Source organism: Oncorhynchus masou, unplaced genomic scaffold, assembly GCF_036934945.1.
Source record: "Oncorhynchus masou masou isolate Uvic2021 unplaced genomic scaffold, UVic_Omas_1.1 unplaced_scaffold_2499, whole genome shotgun sequence".
Lineage (NCBI taxonomy): Eukaryota > Metazoa > Chordata > Actinopteri > Salmoniformes > Salmonidae > Oncorhynchus > Oncorhynchus masou.
This window is the reverse complement of record NW_027008951.1, coordinates 30931-58794: the sequence shown is the minus strand read 5'-3', so window position 1 is coordinate 58794 and position 27864 is coordinate 30931. Positions and strand designations below refer to the sequence as shown.

The 27864-nt window shown below is 43.4% G+C and overlaps 1 protein-coding gene across 1 annotated transcript; it reads left to right on the top strand.

Moving 5' to 3' along the window:
• Positions 1–1229: 1229 nt before the first annotated feature.
• On the top strand, positions 1230–26705 carry LOC135533603 (collagen alpha-1(V) chain-like; the record flags this gene model as incomplete). Its single annotated transcript, XM_064960893.1, has 15 exons — positions 1230–1333; positions 2416–2499; positions 2625–2678; positions 2893–2946; positions 3039–3200; positions 3578–3631; positions 10631–10684; positions 13533–13640; positions 13907–13960; positions 18937–19026; positions 19266–19584; positions 20825–20937; positions 21448–21516; positions 22099–22332; positions 24947–26705. Coding segments are annotated over 15 exons (1700 nt in total), but the record flags the coding sequence as incomplete, so codon positions are not given.
• Positions 26706–27864: the final 1159 nt, after the last annotated feature.

Here is a 27864-nt window from a genome sequence, read left to right as displayed (position 1 = left end):
ATAACACTGCCACCAGACAATACTACTATACTATACTATAACACTGCCACCAGACAATAATACTATACTATACTATAACACTGCCACCAGACAATAATACTATACTATACTATAACACTGCCATCAGACAATAATACTATACTATACTATAACACTGCCATCAGACAATAATACTATACTATAACACTGCCATCAGACAATAATACTATACTATACTATAGCACTGCCATCAGACTATAATACTGTACTATACTATAACACTGCCTTCAGACAATAATACTATACTATAACACTGCCATCAGACAATAATACTATACTATACTATACTATAACACTGCCATCAGACACACATAACTGCACCACATATCACACTTTCACAAAAGTCATGAAGACGTGGCTAAAGGTCAGTCAGATTTGTGAACATAATCCCTGGCTGCGTATTGCAGCTTTCCATGTTGTCTGCAGCTTGTGAGGTGCGAAATCACTCTGTCCCCCACCCCTCTCCCTGTCCCCCACCCCTCTCTCTGTCCCCCACCCCCTCTCCCTGTCCCCCACCACTCTCTCTGTCCCCCACCCTCTCTCTGTCCCCCACCCCTCTCTCTGTCCCCCACCCCCTCTCCCTGTCCCCCCACCCCCCTCTCTGTCCCCCCCCACCCCTCTCCCTGTCCCCCACCCCTCTCTCTGTCCCCCACCCCCTCTCTCTGTCCCCCACCCCTCTCTCTGCCCCCCACCCCTCTCCCTCTCCCTGTCCCCCACCCCTCTCTGTCCCCCACCCCTCTCTCTGTCCCCCACCCCTCTCTCTGTCCCCCACCCCTCTCTCTGTCCCCCACCCCCTCTCTGCCCCCCCCTCTCTCTGTCCCCCACCCCCTCTCTCTGTCCCACCCCCTCTCTCTGTCCCCCCTCTCTCTGTCCCCCACCCCTCTCTCTGTTCCCCCACCTCTCTCTGTCCCCCACCACTCTCTCTGTCCCCCACCCCTCTCTCTCTGTCCCCCACCCCCTCTCTCTGTCCCCCACCCCCTCTCTCTGTCCCCCCCCCTCTCTCTGTCCCCCACCCCGCTCTCTGTTCCCCCCACCCCCTCTCTCTGTCCTCCACCCCCTCTCTCTGTCCCCCACCCATCTCTGTCCCCCATCCCTCTCTCTGTTCCCCCCCCTCTCTCTGTCCCCACCCTCTCTCTGCCCCCCACCCGTCTCTCTATCCCCCACTCTCTGACCCCCTTTCTCCACCCCAGGGGATATAGGTGACCAGGGGGAGAAGGGGGACGCAGGTCTTCTCTGGAGCAGCAGGGCCCCCAGGAGCCAGAGGCCCCCAGAGAGGATGGGTCCAAGAAACTCTGTGAGTTACATATGAACACTGAACATTCTCACATAATACACACCCGCCCTTTCATAATAATCCTTTCTGTCCTTTTTCTCTCTCTCTCTCTCTCTCTCTCTCTCTCTCTCTCTCTGTCTCTCTCTGTCTCTCTCTCTCTCTCTCTCTCTCTCTCTGTCTCTCTCTCTCTCTCTGTCTCTCTCTCTTTCTCTCTCTCTCTCTCTCTCTCTCTCTCTGTCTCTCTCTCTGTCTCTCTTTCTCTCGCTCTTCCTCCCTCTCTCTCTCTCTCTCTCTCATCCCTCCCCCTCTCTCTCGCTTCCCCTCACCCTCTCTCTCTCTCATCCCATCCTCCCCCTCTCTCTGTCTCGCTCCCTCCCCCCTCTCTCTGTCTCTCCCTCCCCCCTCTCTGTCTCGCTTCCCTCCCCCCTCTCTCTGACTCGCTCCCTCCCCCTCTCTCTGTCTCACTTCCTCCCCCCTCTCTCTCTCTCGCTTCCCTCCCCTCTCTCTCTCTCTCTCATCCCCCCCCTCTCTCTCGCGCTCCCTCCCCCCTCTCTCTCTCTCTCTCTCTTCATCCCTCCCCCTCTCTCTGTCTCGCCTCCCTCCCCCTCTCTCTGTCTCGCTTCCCTCCCCCTCTCTCTGTCTCGCTTCCCTCCCCCTCTCTCTGTCTCGCTTCCCTCCCCCTCTCTCTGTCTCGCTTCCCTCCCCCCTCTCTCTGTCTCACTTCCCTCCCCCTCTCTCTGTCTCGCTTCCTCCCCCTCTCTCTGTCTCGCTTCCATCCCCCACCTCTCTCTCTCTCTCTCCTCTCCCTCCCCCTCTCTCTCTGTCTCTCTCTCACTTCCCTCCCCCTCTCTCTCTCTCGCTTCCCTCCCTCCCTCCCCCTCTCTCTCTCTCTCTCGCTTCCCTCCCTCCCTCTCTCTCTCTCTCCCTCCCCCCTCTCTCTCTCACTTCCCTCTCCCCCCTCTCTCTCTCGCTTCCCTCCCCCCCTCTCTCTCTCTCTCCCTCCTCCTCCCTCCCTCTCTCTCCCTCCCTCCCCCCTCTCTCTCTCTCACTTCCCTCCCCCCCTCTCTCTCTGTCTCACTTCCCCCCCCCTCTCTCTCCCTCTCTCTCACTTCCCTCCCCCTCTCTCTCCTCAGGGTCCGATTGGTTTCCCAGGAGATTCAGGCCAGCCAGGGGAGGCAGGACCCAACGTGAGTGTTCCATTCTCCTCCCCACTGTTCCCCGCTACTGAACATACCACCTCTATTACAGGGGCAAGTTAAGGCTCTCTTTCTCTCTCTCTCTCTCTCTCTCGGTCTGCTCTCTCTGTCTACAGGGGGAGGATGGAGGTCCTGGATCCAAGGGAGATGGTGGAGATCCAGGGAAATCAGTGAGTGTTTCATATGTTTGGTATATCATCTGTATGAGTGTATATGTGCGGGTTCAGACAGCGTTCCAACCCACACAGATCCATTAAATCAGTTCCATCTGTGACCAACCAGAGAGATGGAGTGTGTTGAAGTCTCCTGCATCTGATTGTCTCATTGTTCAGACGTTTCAGGTGTTTTCTACAACTTGAGGGGTTTCATTGTTGTTTCCTGTAGGGTCCACCAGGAGCATCAGGGGAACCCGGGCCCTCAGGACCACCGGGACGCAGGGTGAGAGGGAGAGAGAGAGAGAGTGTCACTGTGTGTTAGTTAGTTCATATGTCATTGTCAATATCTTAAATATTCCTCTGTTTCCCTGTTAGGGTCACCTGGGTAAAGAAGGGAAGCAGGGGAAAGCGGGGGTGAAAGGAGCGAAGGGCTCTCCAGGGTTGGAGGGTCTCCTGGGGAAGACAGGACCGGTGGGAGCCCAGGGACATTCTGGTAAACCAGGTCCTAGTGGTCTCAGAGGGATCCCTGGCCCAGCGGTGAGCACACACACACACACCCTGACCCCTGACCTGTCAACTCATGACCACACAACCTCACATGCCAGAGGTACTATACTGAGAATGTAAAACGGATCAACTTCATCAATGACAATACAGTTAAAATAAAACAATTAATGTCTGTCTGTCTCTCTCTCTCTCTCTCTCTCTTCTCTCTCTCTCTCTCTCCCCCTTCTCTCTCTCCCTCTGCTTTCTCTCCTCTCTCTCTCTCCCTCTGCTTCTCTCTCTCTCTCTCTCTCTCTCTCTCTCTCTCTCTCTCTCTCTCCCTCTGCTTTCTCTCCTCTCTCTCTCTCCCTCTGCTTTCTCTCTCTCTCTCTCTCTCTCTCTCTCTCTCTCTCTCTCTCTCTCCCTCTCAGGGGGAACAAGGTTTAAATGGACCACCAGGCGTAACAGGACCACCAGGACCCATGGTAAAACAGTCTACACCTTTATCCAGCCATCTTTCAATCCTTCCATCCGTTGTCCCTTAATCTACAGTCTACAGCCCTATCTCAGTCACTACTGTAGACCCATACATCCTGTATCAGTCTACAGCCCTATCTCAGTCACTACTATAGACCCATACATCCTGTATCAGTCTACAGCCCTATCTCAGTCACTACTATAGACCCATACATCCTGTATCAGTCTACAGCCCTATCTCAGTCACTACTATAGACCCATACATCCTGTATCAGTCTACAGCCCTATCTCAGTCACTACTATAGACCCATACATCCTGTATCAGTCTACAGCCCTATCTCAGTCACTACTATAGACCCATACATCCTGTATCAGTCTACAGCCCTATCTCAGTCACTACTATAGACCCATACATCCTGTATCAGTCTACAGCCCTATCTCAGTCACTACTATAGACCCATACATCCTGTATCAGTCTACAGCCCTATCTCAGTCACTACTATAGACCCATACATCCTGTATCAGTCTACAGCCCTATCTCAGTCACTACTATAGACCCATACATCCTGTATCAGTCTACAGCCCTATCTCAGTCACTACTATAGACCCATACATCCTGTATCAGTCTACAGCCCTATCTCAGTCACTACTATAGACCCATACATCCTGTATCAGTCTACAGCCCTATCTCAGTCACTATAGACTATAGACCCATACATCCTGTATCAGTCTACAGCCCTATCTCAGTCACTACTATAGACCCATACATCCTGTATCAGTCTACAGCCCTATCTCAGTCACTACTATAGACCCATACATCCTGTATCAGTCTACAGCCCTATCTCAGTCACTACTATAGACCCATACATCCTGTATCAGTCTACAGCCCTATCTCAGTCACTACTATAGACCCATACATCCTGTATCAGTCTACAGCCCTATCTCAGTCACTACTATAGACCCATACATCCTGTATCAGTCTACAGCCCTATCTCAGTCACTACTATAGACTCATACATCCTGTATCAGTCTACAGCCCTATCTCAGTCACTACTATAGACCCATACATCCTGTATCAGTCTACAGCCCTATCTCAGTCACACTATAGACCCATACATCCTGTATCAGTCTACAGCCCTATCTCAGTCACTACTATAGACCCATACATCCTGTATCAGTCTACAGCCCTATCTCAGTCACATACACTATCAGTCTACAGCCCTATCTCAGTCATACTATAGACCCCTGTATCAGTCTACAGCCCTATCTCAGTCACTACTATAGACCCATACATCCTGTATCAGTCTACAGCCCTATCTCAGTCACTACTACTATACAGACCCATACATCCTGTATCAGTCTACAGCCCTAGTCTACTATAGACCCCTATCCTGTATCAGTCTACTACTATATAGACCCATACATCCTGTATCAGTCTACAGCCCTATCTCAGTCACTACTATAGACCCATACATCCTGTATCAGTCTACAGCCCTATCTCAGTCACTACTATAGACCCATACATCCTGTATCAGTCTACAGCCCTATCTCAGTCACTACTATAGACCCATACATCCTGTATCAGTCTACAGCCCTATCTCAGTCACTACTATAGACCCATACATCCTGTATCAGTCTACAGCCCTATCTCAGTACAGCCCTATCTCAGTCACTACTATAGACCCATACATCCTGTATCAGTCTACAGCCCTATCTCAGTCACTACTATAGACCCATACATCCTGTATCAGTCTACAGCCCTATCTCAGTCACTACTATAGACCCATACATCCTGTATCAGTCTACAGCCCTATCTCAGTCACTACTGTAGACCCATACATCCTGTATCAGTCTACAGCCCTATCTCAGTCACTACTATAGACCCATACATCCTGTATCAGTCTACAGCCCTATCTCAGTCACTACTATAGACCCATACATCCTGTATCGGTCTACAGCCCTATCTCAGTCACTACTACAGACCCATACATCCTGTATCAGTCTACAGCCCTATCTCAGTCACTACTATAGACCCATACATCCTGTATCAGTCTACAGCCCTATCTCAGTCACTACTATAGACCCAAACATCCTGTATCAGTCACTACAGACCCCTATCCTGTATCAGTCTATCTCAGTCACTACTAGACCCATACATCCTGTATCAGTCTACAGCCCTATCTCAGTCACTACTATAGACCCATACATCCTGTATCAGTCTACAGCCCCTCAGTCACTCAGTCAGTCTACTATAGACCCATACATCCTGTATCAGTCTACAGCCCTATCTCAGTCACTACTATAGACCCATACATCCTGTATCAGTCTACAGCCCTATCTCAGTCACTACTATAGACCCATACATCCTGTATCAGTCTACAGCCCTATCTCAGTCACTACTATAGACCCATACATCCTGTATCAGTCTACAGCCCTATCTCAGTCACTACTATAGACCCATACATCCTGTATCAGTCTACAGCCCTATCTCAGTCACTACTATAGACCCATACATCCTGTATCAGTCTACAGCCCTATCTCAGTCACTACTATAGACCCATACATCCTGTATCAGTCTACAGCCCTATCTCAGTCACTACTATAGACCCATACATCCTGTATCAGTCTACAGCCCTATCTCAGTCACTACTATAGACCCAAACATCCTGTATCAGTCTACAGCCCTATCTCAGTCACTACTATAGACCCATACATCCTGTATCAGTCTACAGCCCTATCTCAGTCACTACTACAGGCCCATACATCCTGTATCAGTCTACAGCCCTATCTCAGTCACTACTATAGACCCATACATCCTGTATCAGTCTACAGCCCTATCTCAGTCACTACTATAGACCCATACATCCTGTATCAGTCTACAGCCCTATCTCAGTCACTACTATAGACCCATACGTCCTGTATCAGTCTACAGCCCTATCTCAGTCACTACTATAGACCCATACATCCTGTATCAGTCTACAGCCCTATCTCAGTCACTACTATAGACCCAAACATCCTGTATCAGTCTACAGCCCTATCTCAGTCACTACTATAGACCCATACATCCTGTATCAGTCTACAGCCCTATCTCAGTCACTACCCTACATCCTGTATCCTATCTCAGTACTACTATAGACCCATACATCCTGTATCAGTCTACAGCCCTATCATACATCCTGTCACTACTATCTAGACCCATACATCCTGTATCAGTCTACAGCCCTATCTCAGTCACTACTATAGACCCATACATCCTGTATCAGTCTACAGCCCTATCTCAGTCACTACTATAGACCCATACATCCTGTATCATGACCCATACATCTACAGCCCTATCTCAGTCACTACTATAGACCCAAACATCCTGTATCAGTCTACAGCCCTATCTCAGTCACTACTATAGACCCATACATCCTGTATCAGTCTACAGCCCTATCTCAGTCACTACTACAGACCCATACATCCTGTATCAGTCTACAGCCCTATCTCAGTCACTACTATAGACCCATACATCCTGTATCGGTCTACAGCCCTATCTCAGTCACTACTATAGACCCATACATCCTGTATCAGTCTACAGCCCTATCTCAGTCACTACTATAGACCCATACATCCTGTATCAGTCTACAGCCCTATCTCAGTCACTACTATAGACCCATACATCCTGTATCAGTCTACAGCTATCCTATACTCAGTCACTACTATCTAGACCCATACATCCTGTATCAGTCTACAGCCCTATCTCAGTCACTACTATAGACCCATACATCCTGTATCAGTCTACAGCCCTATCTCAGTCACTACTATAGACCCCCATACATCCTGTATCAGTCTACAGCCCTATCTCAGTCACTACTATAGACCCATACATCCTGTATCAGTCTACAGCCCTATCTCAGTCACTACTACAGACCCATACATCCTGTATCAGTCTACAGCCCTATCTCAGTCACTACTATAGACCCATACATCCTGTATCAGTCTACAGCCCTATCTCAGTCACTACTATAGACCCAAACATCCTGTATCAGTCTACAGCCCTATCTCAGTCACTACTATAGACCCATACATCCTGTATCACCCATACATCTACAGTCTACCCTATCTCAGTCACTACTATAGACCCATACATCCTGTATCAGTCTACAGCCCTATCTCAGTCACTCACTACACTATAGACCCATACATCCTGTATCAGTCTACAGCCCTATCTCAGTCACTACTATAGACCCATACATCCTGTATCAGTCTACAGCCCTATCTCAGTCACTACTATAGACCCATACATCCTGTATCAGTCTACAGCCCTATCTCAGTCACTACTATACAGACCCATACATCCTGTACATCAGTCTACAGCCCTATCTCAGTCACTACTATAGACCCATACATCCTGTATCAGTCTACAGCCCTATCTCAGTCACTACTATAGACCCATACATCCTGTATCAGTCTACAGCCCTATCTCAGTCACTACTATAGACCCATACATCCTGTATCAGTCTACAGCCCTATCTCAGTCACTACTATAGACCCATACATCCTGTATCAGTCTACAGCCCTATCTCAGTCACTACTATAGACCCAAACATCCTGTATCAGTCTACAGCCCTATCTCAGTCACTACTATAGACCCATACATCCTGTATCAGTCTACAGCCCTATCTCAGTCACTACTACAGGCCCATACATCCTGTATCAGTCTACAGCCCTATCTCAGTCACTACTATAGACCCATACATCCTGTATCAGTCTACAGCCCTATCTCAGTCACTACTATAGACCCATACATCCTGTATCAGTCTACAGACCCTATCTCAGTCACTACTACTAGACCCATACGTCCTGTATCAGTCTACAGCCCTATCTCAGTCACTACTATAGACCCATACATCCTGTATCAGTCTAAAGCCCTATCTCAGTCACTACTATAGACCCAAACATCCTGTACTCAGTCTACAGCCCTATCTCAGTCACTACTATAGACCCATACATCCTGTATCAGTCTACAGCCCTATCTCAGTCACTACTATAGACCCATACATCCTGTATCAGTCTACAGCCCTATCTCAGTCACTACTATAGACCCATACATCCTGTATCAGTCTACAGCCCTATCTCAGTCACTACTATAGACCCATACATCCTGTATCAGTCTACAGCCCTATCTCAGTCACTACTATAGACCCATACATCCTGTATCAGTCTACAGCCCTATCTCAGTCACTACTATAGACCCAAACATCCTGTATCAGTCTACAGCCCTATCTCAGTCACTACTATAGACCCATACATCCTGTATCAGTCTACAGCCCTATCTCAGTCACTACTACAGACCCATACATCCTGTATCAGTCTACAGTCCCTATCTCAGTCACTACTACTAGACCCATACATCCTGTATCGGTCTACAGCCCTATCTCAGTCACTACTATAGACCCATACATCCTGTATCAGTCTACAGCCCTATCTCAGTCACTACTATAGACCCATACATCCTGTATCAGTCTACAGCCCTATCTCAGTCACTACTATAGACCCATACATCCTGTATCAGTCTACAGCCCTATCTCAGTCACTACTATAGACCCATACATCCTGTATCAGTCTACAGCCCTATCTCAGTCACTACTATAGACCCATACATCCTGTATCAGTCTACAGCCCTATCTCAGTCACTACTATAGACCCATACATCCTGTATCAGTCTACAGCCCTATCTCAGTCACTACTATAGACCCATACATCCATCAGTCTACAGCCCTATCAGTCTACTATAGCCCTGTATCAGTCTACAGTCACTACTATAGACCCATACATCCTGTATCAGTCTACAGCCCTATCTCAGTCACTACTATAGACCCATACATCCTGTATCAGTCTACAGCCCTATCTCAGTCACTACTATAGACCCATACATCCTGTATCAGTCTACAGCCCTATCTCAGTCACTACTATAGACCCATACATCCTGTATCAGTCTACAGCCCTATCTCAGTCACTACTATAGACCCATACATCCTGTATCAGTCTACAGCCCTATCTCAGTCACTACTAGTCTACAGCCCTATCTCCATACATCCTGTATCAGTCTACAGCCCTATCTCAGTCACTACTATAGACCCATACATCCTGTATCAGTCTACAGCCCTATCTCAGTCACTACTATAGACCCATACATCCTGTATCAGTCTACAGCCCTATCTCAGTCACTACTATAGACCCATACATCCTGTATCAGTCTACAGCCCTATCTCAGTCACTACTATAGACCCATACGTCCTGTATCAGTCTACAGCCCTATCTCAGTCACTACTATAGCCCTATCTCATCAGTCTACAGCCCTATCTCAGTCACTACTATAGACCCATACATCCTGTATCAGTCTACAGCCCTATCTCAGTCACTACTATAGACCCATACATCCTGTATCAGTCTACAGCCCTATCTCAGTCACTACTACAGACCCATACATCCTGTATCAGTCTACAGCCCTATCTCAGTCACTACTATAGACCCATACATCCTGTATCAGTCTACAGCCCTATCTCAGTCACTACTATAGACCCATACATCCTGTATCAGTCTACAGCCCTATCTCAGTCACTACTACAGACCCATACATCCTGTATCAGTCTCTACAAACACAAAGTTATTGTATATGTTTACTAAGGCTAGTTTACTAAGGCTAGTTTACTAAGGCTAGTTTACTCAGGCTAGTTTACTTAATGCTAGTTTACTTTAGCTAGTTTGCTCAAGCTAGTTTACTAAGGCTGGTTTACTAAGGCTGGTTTTCTAAGGCTAGTTTACCAAGGCTGGTTTACTAAGGCTGGTTTACTAAGACTGGTTTTCTAAGGCTGGTTTACTATATAGGGAATAGGGTACCATTTGGGATGGACCCCTATGTGACCTTGGAACCCTACGTGACCTTGGAACTCCACTTTGACCTCTAGTTTGAGCTCTAGCTTGACCTCTGTCACCTTTGCCCTCTGTCCTCTTTCCCACAGGGTCCTCCAGGACTACCGGGGTTGAAGGGAGATCCAGGCAGGAAGGGAGACAAGGTGACAACACACACAGACCCCCCCCCCACCCCCCCAGTGCTAACTAAGTGTGTGCTACAGTGAGGGCAAAACAGTAATTGTAACTGTAGTCTCTCACTGTTCAAATAAACCTACCATTAAAATTATAGACCGATCATTTCTTTGTCAGTGGGCAAACGTACAAAATCAGCAGGGGATCAAATACTTTTCTCCCTCACTGTATGTGTGTGTAGGGGCATCACACAAACCCCCCCCCCCCCAGTGCTATCTAAGTGTGTGTTATGTGTGTAGGGTCATCACACATAACCCCCCCCCCCATGCTATCTAAGTGTGTGTTGTGTGTGAAGGGTCATCACACATACCCCCCCCATGCTATCTAAGTGTGTGTTATGTGTGTAGGGTCATCACACATAACCCCCCCCATGCTATCTAAGTGTGTGTTATGTGTGTAGGGTCATCACACATAACCCCCCCCATGCTATCTAAGTGTGTGTTGTGTGTGAAGGGTCATCACACATACCCCCCCCAGTGCTATCTAAGTGTGTGTTGTGTTTGTAGGGTCATCACACATACCCCCCCAGTGCTATCTAAGTGTGTGTTGTGTGTGTAGGGTCATCACACATAACCCCCCCCAGTGCTATCTAAGTGTGTGTTGTGTGCGTAGGGTCATCACACATACCCCCCCCCAGTGCTATCTAAGTGTGTGTTATGTGTGTAGGGTCATCACACATAACCCCCCCCCCCATGCTATCTAAGTGTGTGTTGTGTGTGTAGGGTCATCACACATACCTCCCCCCCAGTGCTATCTAAGTGTGTGTTGTGTGTGTAGGGTCATCACACATACCCCCCCAGTGCTATCTAAGTGTGTGTTGTGTGTGTAGGGTCATCACACATACACCCCCCAGTGCTATCTAAGTGTGTGTTATGTGTGTGTAGGGTCATCACACATAACCCCCCCCCCCCAGTGCTATCTAAGTGTGTGTTGTGTGTGTAGGGTCATCACACATACCCCCCCCCCCCCCAGTGCTATCTAAGTGTGTGTTGTGTTTGTAGGGTCATCACACATACCCCCAGTGCTATCTAAGTGTGTGTTGTGTGTGTAGGGTCATCACACATAACCCCCCCCAGTGCTATCTAAGTGTGTGTTGTGTGCGTAGGGTCATCACACATACCCCCCCCAGTGCTATCTAAGTGTGTGTTATGTGTGTAGGGTCATCACACATAACCCCCCCCCCCCATGCTATCTAAGTGTGTGTTGTGTGTGTAGGGTCATCACACATAACCCCCCCCAATGCTATCTAAGTGTGTGTTGTGTTTGTAGGGTCATCACACATAACCCCCCCCAGTGCTATCTAAGTGTGTGTTGTGTGTGTAGGGTCATCACACATACCCCCAATGCTATCTAAGTGTGTGTTGTGTTTGTAGGGTCATCACACATAACCCCCCCCCCAGTGCTATCTAAGTGTGTGTTGTGTGTGTAGGGTCATCACACATACCTCCCCCAGTGCTATCTAAGTGTGTGTTGTGTGTGTAGGGTCATCACACATAACCCCCCCCCCCCCCCCCCAGTGCTATCTAAGTGTGTGTTGTGTGTGTAGGGTCATCACACATACCCCCCCCCCCCCCAGTGCTATCTAAGTGTGTGTTGTGTGTGTAGGGTCATCACACATACCCCCCCCCCCCAGTGCTATCTAAGTGTGCGTAGGGTCATCGCACATAACCCCCCCAGTGCTATCTAAGTGTGTGTTGTGTTTGTAGGGTCATCACACATAACCCCCCCCCCCAATGCTATCTAAGTGTGTGTTGTGTGTGTAGGGTCATCACACATAACCCCCCCCCCCCAGTGCTATCTAAGTGTGTGTTGTGTGCGTAGGGTCATCGCACATAACCCCCCCCCAGTGCTATCTAAGTGTGTGTTGTGTTTGTAGGGTCATCACACATAACCCCCCCAATGCTATCTAAGTGTGTGTTGTGTGCGTAGGGTCATCACACATACCCCCCCCCCCAATGCTATCTAAGTGTGTTGTGTGTAGGGTCATCACACATAACCCCCCCCCCCAGTGCTATCTAAGTGTGTGTTGTGTGTGTAGGGTCATCGCACATAACCCCCCCAGTGCTATCTAAGTGTGTGTTGTGTGTGTAGGGTCATCACACATAACCCCCCCCCCCAGTGCTATCTAAGTGTGTGTTGTGTGTGTAGGGTCATCACACATAACCCCCCCCCAGTGCTATCTAAGTGTGTGTTGTGTGTGTAGGGTCATCGCACATAACCCCCCCCCCCCCCAGTGCTATCTAAGTGTGTGTTGTGTGCGTAGGGTCATCGCACATAACCCCCCCAGTGCTATCTAAGTGTGTGTTGTGTTTGTAGGGTCATCACACATAACCCCCCCCCCCAATGCTATCTAAGTGTGTGTTGTGTGCGTAGGGTCATCGCACATAACCCCCCCCCCCAGTGCTATCTAAGTGTGTGTTGTGTTTGTAGGGTCATCACACATAACCCCCCCCCCAATGCTATCTAAGTGTGTGTTGTGTGCGTAGGGTCATCACACATACCCCCCCCCCAATGCTATCTAAGTGTGTGTTGTGTGTGTAGGGTCATCACACATAACCCCCCCCATGCTATCTAAGTGTGTGTTGTGTGTGTAGGGTCATCACACATAACCCCCCCCCCCCAGTGCTATCTAAGTGTGTGTTGTGTGCGTAGGGTCATCACACATACCCCCCACCCCCCAGTGCTATCTAAGTGTGTGTTGTGTGTGTAGGGTCATCACACATACCCCCCCCCCATGCTATCTAAGTGTGTGTTGTGTGTGTAGGGTCATCACACATACCCCCCCCCATGCTATCTAAGTGTGTGTTGTGTGCGTAGGGTCATGGAGGTCTGATTGGGCTGATAGGCCCTCCAGGAGAGTTTGGAGAGAAGGGAGACAGAGGATTTCCAGGGAACCAGGGTCTACTGGGACCCAAAGGAGATGAGGTGACACACACACACACACACACACACACACACACACACACACACACACACACACACACACACACACACACACACACACACACACACACACACACACACACACACACACATACGTCAATCCAGGGCTCTTGGTCTGATACATACTGTGTTTGCCCTTTCCACTGAATCCTGGACCGTGTCGAGCAAAGTCACTTATGGTGGTTGCAAACCACCTGCATCACACACACATACATGTTGTTGCATTGACGGTGTGTGTGTTGTTTCAGGGTCCTAATGGTCTCGCAGGTCCTAATGGTCCTCCAGGTCTACCTGGACTCTCTGTGAGTATCGCTATCTATTTCTATCACTATTACAATTACTTACTATTATTATTACTATTACATACTATCACTATTACTATTACAATTACTTACTATCACGATTACTATTACTATTACAATTACTATTACAATTACTTACTATTATTATTACTATTACTATTACAATTACTTACTGTTATTATTACTATTACATACTATCACTATTACTATTACAATTACTTACTATTACTATTACTATTACATACTATCACTATTACCATTACAATTACTTACTATCACTATTACTATTACAATTACTTACTATCACTATTACTATTACTATTACAATTACTATTACAATGACTTACTATTATTATTACTACTAATATTACTATTACAATTACTTACTATTACTATTACTATTACATACTATCACTATTACTATTACAATTACTTACTATCACTATTACTATTACAATTACTTACTATTACAATTACTATTACAATTACTTACTATTATTATTACTATTACTATTACTATTACAATTACTTACTATTACTATTACTATTACATACTATCACTATTACCATTACAATTACTTACTATTATTATTACTTACTATCACTATTACTATCACTATTACAATTACTTACTATCACTATTACTATTACACTTACTTACTATTATTATTACCATTACATACTATCACTATTACTATTACAATTACTTACTATCACTATTACTATTACTATTACAATTACTAACTATTATTATTACTATTACATACTATCACTATTACCATTACAATTACTTACTATCACTATTACTATTACTATTACAATTACTTACTATTATTATTACTATTACATACTATCACTATTACTATTACAATTACTTACTATTATTATTACTTACTATCACTATTACAATTACTTACTATTATTATTACATTGATATTACTTACTATTATTATTACATTAATATTACTTACTATTATTATTACATTAATATTACTTACTATTAAAATGACTGTCACTTACTATTACTTGCTATTACTGTTACTTGCTTTTACTATCACTATTACTATCACTATGACTTACTATCACTATCACTATTACTTACTATCACTATTACTATTACCTACTATCACGATCACTATTACTTACTATCACTATTACTATCACTATTACTATTCTTTACTTACTATTCCTATTCCTATCACGATTACTATCACTATTACTATTCCTATCACTATTACTATTCCTTACTTACTATTACTATCACTATCACTATCACTATCACTATTACTATTACTATTCCTTACTTACTATTACTATCACTATTACTATTCCTATCACTATTCCTATTCCTATCACTATTACTATCACTATTACTATCACTATCACTATCGCTATTACTATTCCTTACTTACTATTACTATTACTATCACTATTACTATTACTATTCCTATTACTATTACTATCACTATTACTATTATTATCACTATTACTATTACTATTCCTATCACTATTACTATCACTATCACTATTACTATTACTATCACTATTACTATTCCTATTACTATCACTATTACTATCACTATTACTATCACTATTACTATTCCTATTACTATCACTATTACTATTACTATCACTATTCCTATTGCTATTACTATTACTATTACGATCACTATCACTATTACTATCACTATTACTATTACTATCACTATTACTATTACTTTTACTATTACTCTTACTATCACGATCACTATTACTATTACTATCACTATTACTATTCCTATTACTATCACTATTGCTATTACTATCACTATTACTATCACTATTACTATCACTAATACTATTACTATCACTATTACTATTATTATCACTATTGCTATTACTATTGCTATTACTATCACTATTACTATTACTATCACTATTACTATTGCTATCACTATTACTGTTACTATCACTATTTCTATTACTATTACTTATTACTATCACTATTACTATTGCTATCACCATTACTATCACTATTCCTATTACTATTCATATTACTATTACTATCACTATCACTATTACTATCACTATTCCTATTCCTATTGCTATTACTATTACTATTACTATCACTATTACTATTACTATCACTATTACTATCACTATTACTATCACTATTACTATTACTATCACTATTACTATCACTATTCCTATTCCTATTACTATCACTATTACTATTACTATCACTATTCCTATTGCTATTACTATTACTATTACGATCACTATCACTATTACTATCACTATTACTATTACTATCACTATTACTATTACTTTTACTATTACTATTACTATCACTATTACTATTACTATCACTATTACTATTACTATCACTATTACTATTACTATCACTATTACTATCACTTTTACTATCACTATTACTATTCCTATTGCTATCACTATCACTATCACTATTACTATTACTATCACTTACTATTACTATTACTATCACTATTCATATCACTATTTCTATCACTATTACTATTCCTTACTTACTATTACTATCACGATCACTATTACTATTACTATCACTATTACTATTCCTATTACTATCACTATTGCTATTACTATCACTATTACTATTACTATCACTAATACTATTACTATCACTATTACTATTATTATCACTATTGCTATTACTATTGCTATTACTATCACTATTACTATTACTATCACTATTACTATTGCTATCACTATTACTGTTACTATCACTATTTCTATTACTATTACTTATTACTATCACTATTACTATTACTTTTACTATTACTATTACTATCACTATCACTATTACTATTACTATTACTATTATTATCACTTTTACTATCACTATTACTATTCCTATTGCTATCACTATCACTATTACTATTACTATCACTTACTATTACTATTACTATCACTATTCATATCACTATTCCTATCACTATTACTATTCCTTACTTACTATTACTATCACGATCACTATTACCATTACTATCACTATTACTATTCCTATTACTATCACTATTGCTATTACTATCACTATTACTATCACTATTACTATCACTATTACTATTACTAGCACTAATACTATTACTATCACTATTACTATTATTATCACTATTGCTATTACTATTGCTATTACTATCACTATTACTATTACTATCACTATTACTATTGCTATCACTATTACTGTTACTATCACTATTTCTATTACTATTACTTATTACTATCACTATTACTATTGCTATCACCATTTCTATCACTATTCCTATTACTATTCATATTACTATTACTATCACTATCACTATTACTATCACTATTCCTATTCCTATTGCTATTCCTATTACTATTACTATCACTATCACTATTACTATCACTATTCCTATTCCTATTGCTATTCCTATTACTATTACTATCACTATTCCTATTCCTATTACTATTCCTATTACTATTACTATCACTATTACTATCACTATTACTATTACTATTACTATTACTATCACTATTACTATTACTATTACTATCACTATTACTGTTACTATCACTATTTCTATTCCTATTGCTATTCCTATTACTATTACTATCACTATTCCTATTCCTATTACTATTCCTATTCCTATTACTATCACTATTACTATCACTATTACTATTACTATTACTATCACTATCACTATTACTATTACTATTACTATCACTATTACTATCACTATCACTATTACTATTACTATTACTATCACTATTACTATTACTATCACTAATACTATAACTATCACTATTACTATTACTATCACTATTGCTATTACTATCGCTATTACTATCACTATTACTATTACTATTACTATTACTATCACTATTACTATTACTATTACTATTACTATCACTATTACTGTTACTATCACTATTTCTATTACTATTACTTATTACTATCACTATTACTATTGCTATCACTATTACTATCACTATTCCTATTACTATTCATATTACTATTACTATCACTATTACTATCACTATTCCTATTCCTATTGCTATTACTATTACTATTACTATCACTATTCCTATTCCTATTGCTATCACTATTACTATCACTATTCCTATTCCTATTGCTATTACTATTACTATCACTATTACTATTACTATCACTATTACTATTACTATTACTATCACTATTACTGTTACTATCACTATTACTATTACTATTACTTATTACTATTACTATCACTATTCCTATTCCTATTACTATCACTATTACTATCACTATCACTATTACTGTTACTATCACTATTACTATTACTTATTAATATCACTATTCCTATCACTATTACTATCACTATTACTATTCCTTGCTTACTATTACTATTCCTATCACTATTACTTAATATTACTATTACTATGACAATATAACTATTGCCAAAGCTTACTTTGGATATTGACAATATGAAAATAATAAGAACAAAATTGTCAACAGGACAACAGTAACAACAATATCCAAGGGTCAAAATAACCGTACATTGAACGATAACAATAAGCATACATTAGAGGACATGTGCAGGTTGATTGGTCTGTCAGACTCTGTCCCTCATCTTGTGGCAGGCAGCAATGTAGTGCGCTGCCAACCCACAGCTCTCTGCCTCCTCCCCCAACAGGATGCCTACTAATACGGTTTTCAGTTTTGGGGAAATCACTCTTTAATTGTGTTATATTTTTGACATTTTGTCAGGAAATGCAGCTCTGTCTCAGGTTCTGCTGTTGTGCAGTGGTTGCACAGCCTTTCCTCTACAGGGAGCCAGGTTTTCCTGTGTCTACCCTTCTCAATGGCAAGGCTGTGCTCACTGAGCCTGTACTTTGTCAAGGTTTTTGTAAGGTTTTGATCAGTAACCATTGTCAAATCATTTGCTTTCTCTCTCTCTCTCTCTCTCTCTCTCTCTCTCTCTCTCTCTCTCTCTCTCTCTCTCTCTCTCTCTCAGGGTAGAGTAGGACAGAAGGGTTCTAAAGGGAATCAGGGTCCCATTGGTGCTATCGGAGATACAGGTCCTGCTGGCCCTCCTGGACCTCCTGTGAGTTCCACCAAGTACATCTCATTAGAACCTTAGAACTTCACCTATAACCTCCACATAAAACCATAGAGCCACACCAAGAACCACTGCATAGAACCTCCACAAATAACCTCCAAATAGAACCTTAGAACATCACCTAGAACCTTCACGTAGAACCTCCATCAGAACCTCAGAAGATCACATGAAACCTTTACATATAACCTTAGAACCTCATTTAGAAATGCCTCTCCTCCTCTCAGGGTCTCCCTGCGGTGGGTCTTCAGTCTCTCCCGGTGCAGGAGAGAGGGAGGAGGAGGAGGCAACACTCTTCCTTTGACGGGGCCGCTCTGGAAGACGAGGAAGAGCAAGAGGGGATGGAGGGAAGGGAGGAGGGAGAGGAGGAGAGGATGCAGGCAGACCAGGCAGGGCAGGAGGAGGAGAAAGAGTTGGAGGAGGTGTTTGCTTCTCTCTCTTCTATGAGGACAGAGGTAGAGGGTCTGAGGACTCCCCTGGGGACCTACCAGTATCCAGCCCGAACCTGCAAGGAGCTACAGCTGTTGTTCCCAAAGTACACTGATGGTACATACTTCTCTATCACTCATCTATCTGTCTATCTATCTATCTGTCTGTCTATCTATCTATCTATCTATCTATCTATCTATCTATCTATCTATCTATCTATCTATCTATCTATCTATCTATCTATCTATCTATCTATCTATCTATCTATCTATCTATCTATCTATCTATCTATCTATCTATCTATCTATCTATCTATCTATCTATCTCTATCTATCTATCTATCTATCTATCTATCTATCTATCTATCTATCTATCTATCTATCTATCTATCTATCTATCTATCTATCTATCTATCTATCTATCTCTATATCAATCTATCTATCTATCTATCTATCTATCTATCTATCTATCTATCTATCTATCTATCTATCTATCTATCTCTATATCAATCTATCTATCTATCTATCTATCTATCTATCTATCTATCTATCTATCTATCTATCTCTATCTATCTATCTATCTATCTATCTATCTATCTATCTATCTATCTATCTATCTATCTATCTATCTATCTATCTATCTATCTATCTATCTATCTATCTATCTCTATATCAATCTATCTATCTATCTATCTATCTATCTATCTATCTATCTATCTATCTATCTATCTATCTATCTATCTATCTATCTATCTATCTCTATATCAATCTATCTATCTATCTATCTATCTATCTATCTATCTATCTATCTATCTATCTATCTATCTATCTATCTATCTATCTATCTATCTATCTATCTATCTATCTATCTATCTATCTATCTATCTATCTATCTATCTATCTATCTATCTATCTATCTATCTCTATATCTATCTCTATATCTATCTATCTATCTATCTATCTATCTATCTATCTATCAATCTATCTATCAATCTATACATCTATCTCTATATCAATCTATACATCTGTCTCTATATCAATCTATACATCTATCTCTCTATCTATCACAATCTCTATATCAATCTATACATCTATCTCTATATCAATCTATACATCTATCTCTCTATCTATCACAATCTCTATATCAATCTATACATCTATCTCTCTGTCTATCTATACATCTATCTCTCTGTCTATCACCAGAGTTGACTGATGGTACCTACCACTCAGTATATCTACCTCTGTCTGTCACTACATCAACAATGTACAACCTATACAATCAACTTATCAACAGAGCTTACACGCCCTCTCTCTTTCCCACCTCTCTCCACCCCAAATCTACCCCCCCCCCCCCATAGGTGAGTACTGGATAGACCCTAACCAGGGTTGCCATAGAGACTCCTTCAAGGTGTTCTGTAACTTCACGGCCGATGGAGAGACATGTCTGTACCCTGACATGAAGTTCCAGTCGGTGAGTCCACACGATCACTCTCCTCTCCTCCATATGAGCGAGGGACAAATCACTACAGGTAGAGCTGGGTTCAGTGTAGTGAGACGTGATGAATGCACTGTAATGACTGACGTGTCTTCTACAGGTAGAGCTGGGTTCAGTATAGTGAGACGTGATGAATGTACTGTAATGACTGACGTGTCTTCTACAGGTAGAGCTGGGTTCAGTATAGTGAGACGTGATGAATGTACTGTAATGACTGACGTGTCTTCTACAGGTAGAGCTGGGTTCAGTATAGTGAGACGTGATGAATGTTCTGTAATGACTGACGTCTACAGGTAGAGCTGGGTTCAGTATAGTGAGAAGTTGTCAATGTACTGTAATGACTGACGTGTCTTCTACAGGTAGAGCTGGGTTCAGTATAGTGAGACGTGATGAATGTGCTGTAATGACTGACGTGTCTTCTACAGGTAGAGCTGGGTTCAGTATAGTGAGACGTGATGAATGTGCTGTAATGACTGTCGTCTACAGGTGAAGCTGAGTTCCTGGAAAGGAGAGAAACCTGGTACCTGGTACAGCCAGTTCAGGAAAGGAAAGCAGGTACGCAGAGTGTGTTTCTTCTGGTCCTGCTCTCTCTATGATATATCCCTTTTTCATACTCCCTCCCTCCCCCCTCCCTCCCTCCCTCCCTCCCTCCCTCCCCCTCCCTCCCTCCCTCCCTCCCTCCCCTCCCCCCCTCCCCTCCTCCCCCCTCCCTCCCTCCCTCCCTCCCCCTCCCTCCCTCCCTCCCTCCCTCCCTCCCCTCCCTCCCTCCCTCCCCCCTTCCCTTCCCTTCCCTTCCCTTCCCTTCCCACCCCCTCCCCTCCCCCTCCCCTCCCTTCCCTCCCCTCCCCCTCCCCTCCCCTCCCCTTCCCTTCCCTTCCCCTTCCCCTCCCTCTCCCCTCCCTCCCCTCCCCTCCCCTCCCTCCCCCCTCCCTCCCTCCCTCCTCCCTCCCTCCCTCCCTCCCTCCCTCCCTCCCTCCCTCCCCCTCCCCCCTCCTCCCTCCCCTCCCTCCCTCCCTCCCCTCCCTCCCTCCTTCCCCTTCCCTTCCCACCCCTCCCCCTCCCTCCCTCCCTCCCTCCCTCACCCCCCCTCCCTCCCTTCCCTCCCCTCCCTCCCTCCCTCCCTCCCTCCCTCTCCAGTTCTCCTATTCCGGTTCAGATGGCAGTCCGGTCCATGTAGTCCAGTTGGTGTTTCTTAAGCTGTTGAGTGCTTCATCCAGACAGACGTTCACCTACCACTGTCAGAACTCAGCCGCCTGGCTCCATACCGCCACCTTCAGCCACCAGCACGCGCTGCGCTTCAGAGGGAGCAGTGGAGAGGAGCTCACGCACCAGAACACACACTACATCACAGCGCTGCACGACGGCTGCCAGGTAACAGACACACTGCTGCCAGGTAACAGACACACTGCTGCCAGGTAACAGACACACTGCTGCCAGGTAACAGACACACGGCTGCCAGGTAACAGACACACTGCTGCCAGGTAACAGACACACGGCTGCCAGGTAACAGACACACGGCTGCCAGGTAACAGACACACTGCTGCCAGGTAACAGATACACTGCTGCCAGGTAACAGACACACTGCTGCCAGGTAACAGACACACGGCTGCCAGGTAACAGACACACGGCTGCCAGGTAACAGACACACTGCTGCCAGGTAACAGACACACGGCTGCCAGGTAACAGACACACTGCTGCCAGGTAACAGACACACTCCATCACAGCGCTGCACGACGGCTGCCAGGTAACAGACACACTGCTGCCAGGTAACAGCCACACTGCTGCCAGGTAACAGATACACTACTGCCAGGTAACAGACACACGGCTGCCAGGTAACAGACACACGGCTGCCAGGTAACAGACACACTGCTGCCAGGTAACAGACACACTGCTGCCAGGTAACAGACACACTGCATCACAGCGCTGCACGACGGCTGCCAGGTAACAGATACACTGCTGCCAGGTAACAGACACACTGCTGCCAGGTAACAGACACACTGCATCACAGCGCTGCACGACGGCTGCCAGGTAACAAACACTGTTACCAAACGAAACAATCTTTAACAACACGGAGACAGCACCTGCATTAACATGACCAGGAACAACAGCCACACTGTTGACACAACCTGTCCTAACGCCACCACTATCACCAAAACACTGTTGACACAACCTGTCCTAATTCCACCACTATCACACTATCACCAAAACACTGTTGACACAACCTGTCCTAATGCCACCACTATCACCAAAACACTGTTGACACAACCTGTCCTAACGCCACCACTATCACACTATCACCAAAACACTGTTGACACAACCTGTCCTAACGCCACCACTATCACACTATCACTAAAACACTGTTGACACAACCTGTCCTAATGCCACCACTATCACTAAAACACTGTTGAGACAACCTGTCCTAACGCCACCACTATCACACTATCACTAAAACACTGTTGACACAACCTGTCCTAACGCCACCACTATCACACTATCACCAAAACACTGTTGACACAACCTGTCCTAATGCCACCACTATCACCAAAACACTGTTGACACAACCTGTCCTAACGCCACCACTATCACACTATCACTAAAACACTGTTGACACAACCTGTCCTAATGCCACCACTATCACACTATCACCAAAACACTGTTGTTGATACAACCTGTCCTAACGCCACCACTATCACACTATCACCAAAACACTGTTGACACAACCTGTCCTAATGCCACCACTATCACCAAAACACTGTTGACACAACCTGTCCTAACGCCACCACTATCACACTATCACTAAAACACTGTTGACACAACCTGTCCTAATGCCACCACTATCACACTATCACCAAAACACTGTTGTTGATACAACCTGTCCTAACGCCACCACTATCACACTATCACCAAAACACTGTTGATACAACATTTACATTTACATTTAAGTCATTTAGCAGAGACGCTCTTATCCAGAGCGACTGTCCTAACGCCACCACTATCACCAAAACACTGTTGATACAACCTGTCCTAACGCCACCACTATCACCAAAACACTGTTGATAGAACCTGTCCTAAAGCCACCACTATCACCAAAACACTGTTGATAGAACCTGTCCTAAAGCCACCACTATCACCAAAACACTGTTGATAGAACCTGTCCTAATGCCACCACTATCACCAAAACACTGTTGATAGAACCTGTCCTAATGCCACCACTATCACAGAGACCACCAAAGACCAAAGGTTATAAATCAGAATATCATTGAAAATAACAATATAATCAAAGAATATCATTGTAATATTATTGAAAATATGAAATTATTATTATTTTTAAAAATGCAACAATTCTTTTACAATTTCTTTTACGCCTAACATGTTGATGACACACACACACCACACACTACACCTCCATCTCTCCCTGTAGTCTGGTTCAGGTCAGGAACGGACACACACACACACACACACACACACACACACACACACACACACACACACACACACACACACACACACACACACACACACACACGCACTACACACAAACAAACACTACACACAAACACACACTACACACACACACTACACACACACACACACACACTACACACACACACACAACACACACACACACAACACACACACACTACACACACACACACTACACACACACACACACACACACACACACACACACACACACACACACACACACACACACACACACACACACACAAACACTACACACAAACACACACTACACACACTACACACACACACACACACACTACACACACACACACTACACACACACACTACACACACACACACTACACACACACACACACACACACACACACACACACACACACACACACACACACACACACACACACACAAACACTACACACAAACACACACTACACACGAACACACACACAGTAGTAGAAGTGTAATATCCGTTGATGTGCTCCTCCATCTCTCCCTGCAGTCTGCTTCAGGTCAGGAGAGGACGGTGTTAGAGTTTGATGCCCCTCAGTCAGACTCTCTCCCCCTCATCGACGTCTCTGTCTCCGACTTCGGACACAACAACCAGAAGTTTGGCTTCCAACTGGGTCCCGTCTGCTTCAACGGTTAACGGCAGCCCTCCACAGCCGGTAACCGGGATGAGACGGCCGGTCACAGGGTTGAGATCCACAGACATTTACACAGGGGAAACCAGGAGACAGACTGATGCCGTCAGAGAGATATTTATATAGCTTTACCCCAGCACTCATCCATTCATACTAACAGACACTCATCCATCCATTCATACTAACAGACACTCATCCATTCATTCATACTAACAGACACTCATCCATTCATCCATTCCTACTAACAGACACTCATCCATTCATTCATACTAACAGACACTCATCCATTCATACTTACAGACATTCATTCATTAATTCATCAATTCATCCATTCATACTTAGAAATTCATCAATTCATACCAACAGCCTGGTAATGGGGTTGAGATCCACAGACATTTACACAGGGAAAACCAAGAGACTTGCTGACGCCATCAGAGAGATATTTATAACGCTTTACACCAGGAGTCATCCATTCATCCATTCATTCAACCATTCATCCATTCATACCAGCAGACACTCATTCACTCATCCATTCATACCAGCAGACACTCATTCACCCATCCATTCATACTTACAGACACTCATTCACTCATCCATGCATTCATTAATTCATTCACTCATTCATCTTTTCATAATTACAGACACTCATCCATTCATTCAACCATTCATCCATTCATTCTAACAGACACTCATCCATTTGGCATTCATTCATAATTACAGACACTCATTCATCCATTCATTCCAGCAGACACTCATTCACTCATCCATTCATACCACACACACTCATTCATGAATTCATCCATTCATTGATTCCTCTGTTCATACTTACAGATACTCATCCACTCATCCATTCATTCATCCATCTATTCAAACTTACAGACACCCATCCATTCATTCAACCATTCATCCATTCATTCTTACAGACACCCATTAATTAATTCACCCATTCATCGATTCATCCATTCATACTTAGACACTCATTCACTCATACTTACAGACATTCATGCATCCATTTATCCATACCCACATTCATTCATTCATCCATTCATCCATACCTACATTCATTCATTCACCCATTCATCCATTCCAACATTCATTCATTCATTCATACACACAGTACATTGTCCATTCACACATTTTCTCACTCATTCATTCATCCATCATTCCTACACTCACTCCTTCCTATATTCATTCATTCATGCATCCTGAAACCAAAGAAGCACCTCTACATCTGGGAAACATTTCCACAATGTGTAACTAACGTTAATTAGATGCTGTATTCCAACCTCATGTTGTCCCCATTCTGTGTTGTTGATGTGTGTGTTTTTATATGAACAGTTTTGTGTTGTGTTCTAATGTATATTTGTGTGATACTCAACCATGGTGCTACAGTCTTTTACTTGAGTTTGTTTAATGTCATGTATGTCTTCCTTGTCAAAGGGAAAGGGAAGACAGCCATTTTGTTTTTTTGTATTTGTAACATAATGATGATGATGAACAACATTCTTGTCAGGACATTAGAGGATTATGATGTCACAATGCCATTTTATTCACACCTGTGGGAAAATTAAATAATGAATAACCTGTTTTAATAAAAGTACACAACTGTTCACCTGACTTAATGAAGCAGCAGTCTAAATGTGTTGACAGCTGTTCACCTGACTTAATGAAGCAGCAGTCTAAATGTGTTGACAGCTGTTCACCTGACTTAATGAAGCAGCAGTCTAAATGTGTTGACAGCTGTTCACCTGACTTAATGAAGCAGCAGTCTAAATGTGTTGACAGCTGTTCACCTGACTTAATGAAGCAGCAGTCTAAATGTGTTGACAGCTGTTCACCCGACTTAATGAAGCAGCAGTCTAAATGTGTTGACAACTGTTCACCTGACTTAATGAAGCAGCAGTCTAAATGTGTTGACAGCTGTTCACCTGACTTAATGAAGCAGGAGTCTAAATGTGTTGACAGCTGTTCACCTGACTTACTGAAGCAGCAGTCTAAATGTGTTGACAGCTGTTCACCTGACTTAATGAAGCAGCAGTCTAAATGTGTTGACTTTAATATTGTAGAGCAGGACCACACACACACACACACACGCGCACACGTGCACACGCGCACACGCACACACACACACACACACACACACACACACACACACACACACACACACACACACACACACACACACACACACACACACACACACACACACACACACACACACACACACACACACATGACCATATAACTGTGATTAATAATTTTGATATGAATATCAATCAAGCAGACACAATGGTGATTACCCTGTCTGCTTACTGCATAATGCCTCTCTCTCCCTTTGTCTCTCTCTCTGTCCCTTTGTCTCTCTCTGTCTATCTCACTCTCCCTTTGTCTCTCTCTGTCTATCTCTCTCTCCCTTTGTCTCTCTCTGTCTCTCTCTCTCCCTTTGTCTCTCTCTGTCTATCTCTCTCCCTTTGTCTCTCTCTGTCTGTCTCTATCTCTCTCAATTCAAGGGGCTTTATTGGCATGGGAAACATATACAAAAAATAACAGTAAACATTACACTCACAATTAGTTACAAAAGAATAAAGTATCTCTCTCGCTCTCTTTCCCTATCTGTTTCTGTCTGTCTCTCTCTCTCATTCTGTCTCTCTCTGTTTCTCTCTCATACACTCACATGGCACACACACAAACACCTCACGCCCCTCCTACAAAAGCGAGTGGACCTCATTTCCCATGAGTCTGTGCTCTGTGATATTAAGTCAGTTATGCCCTTGAC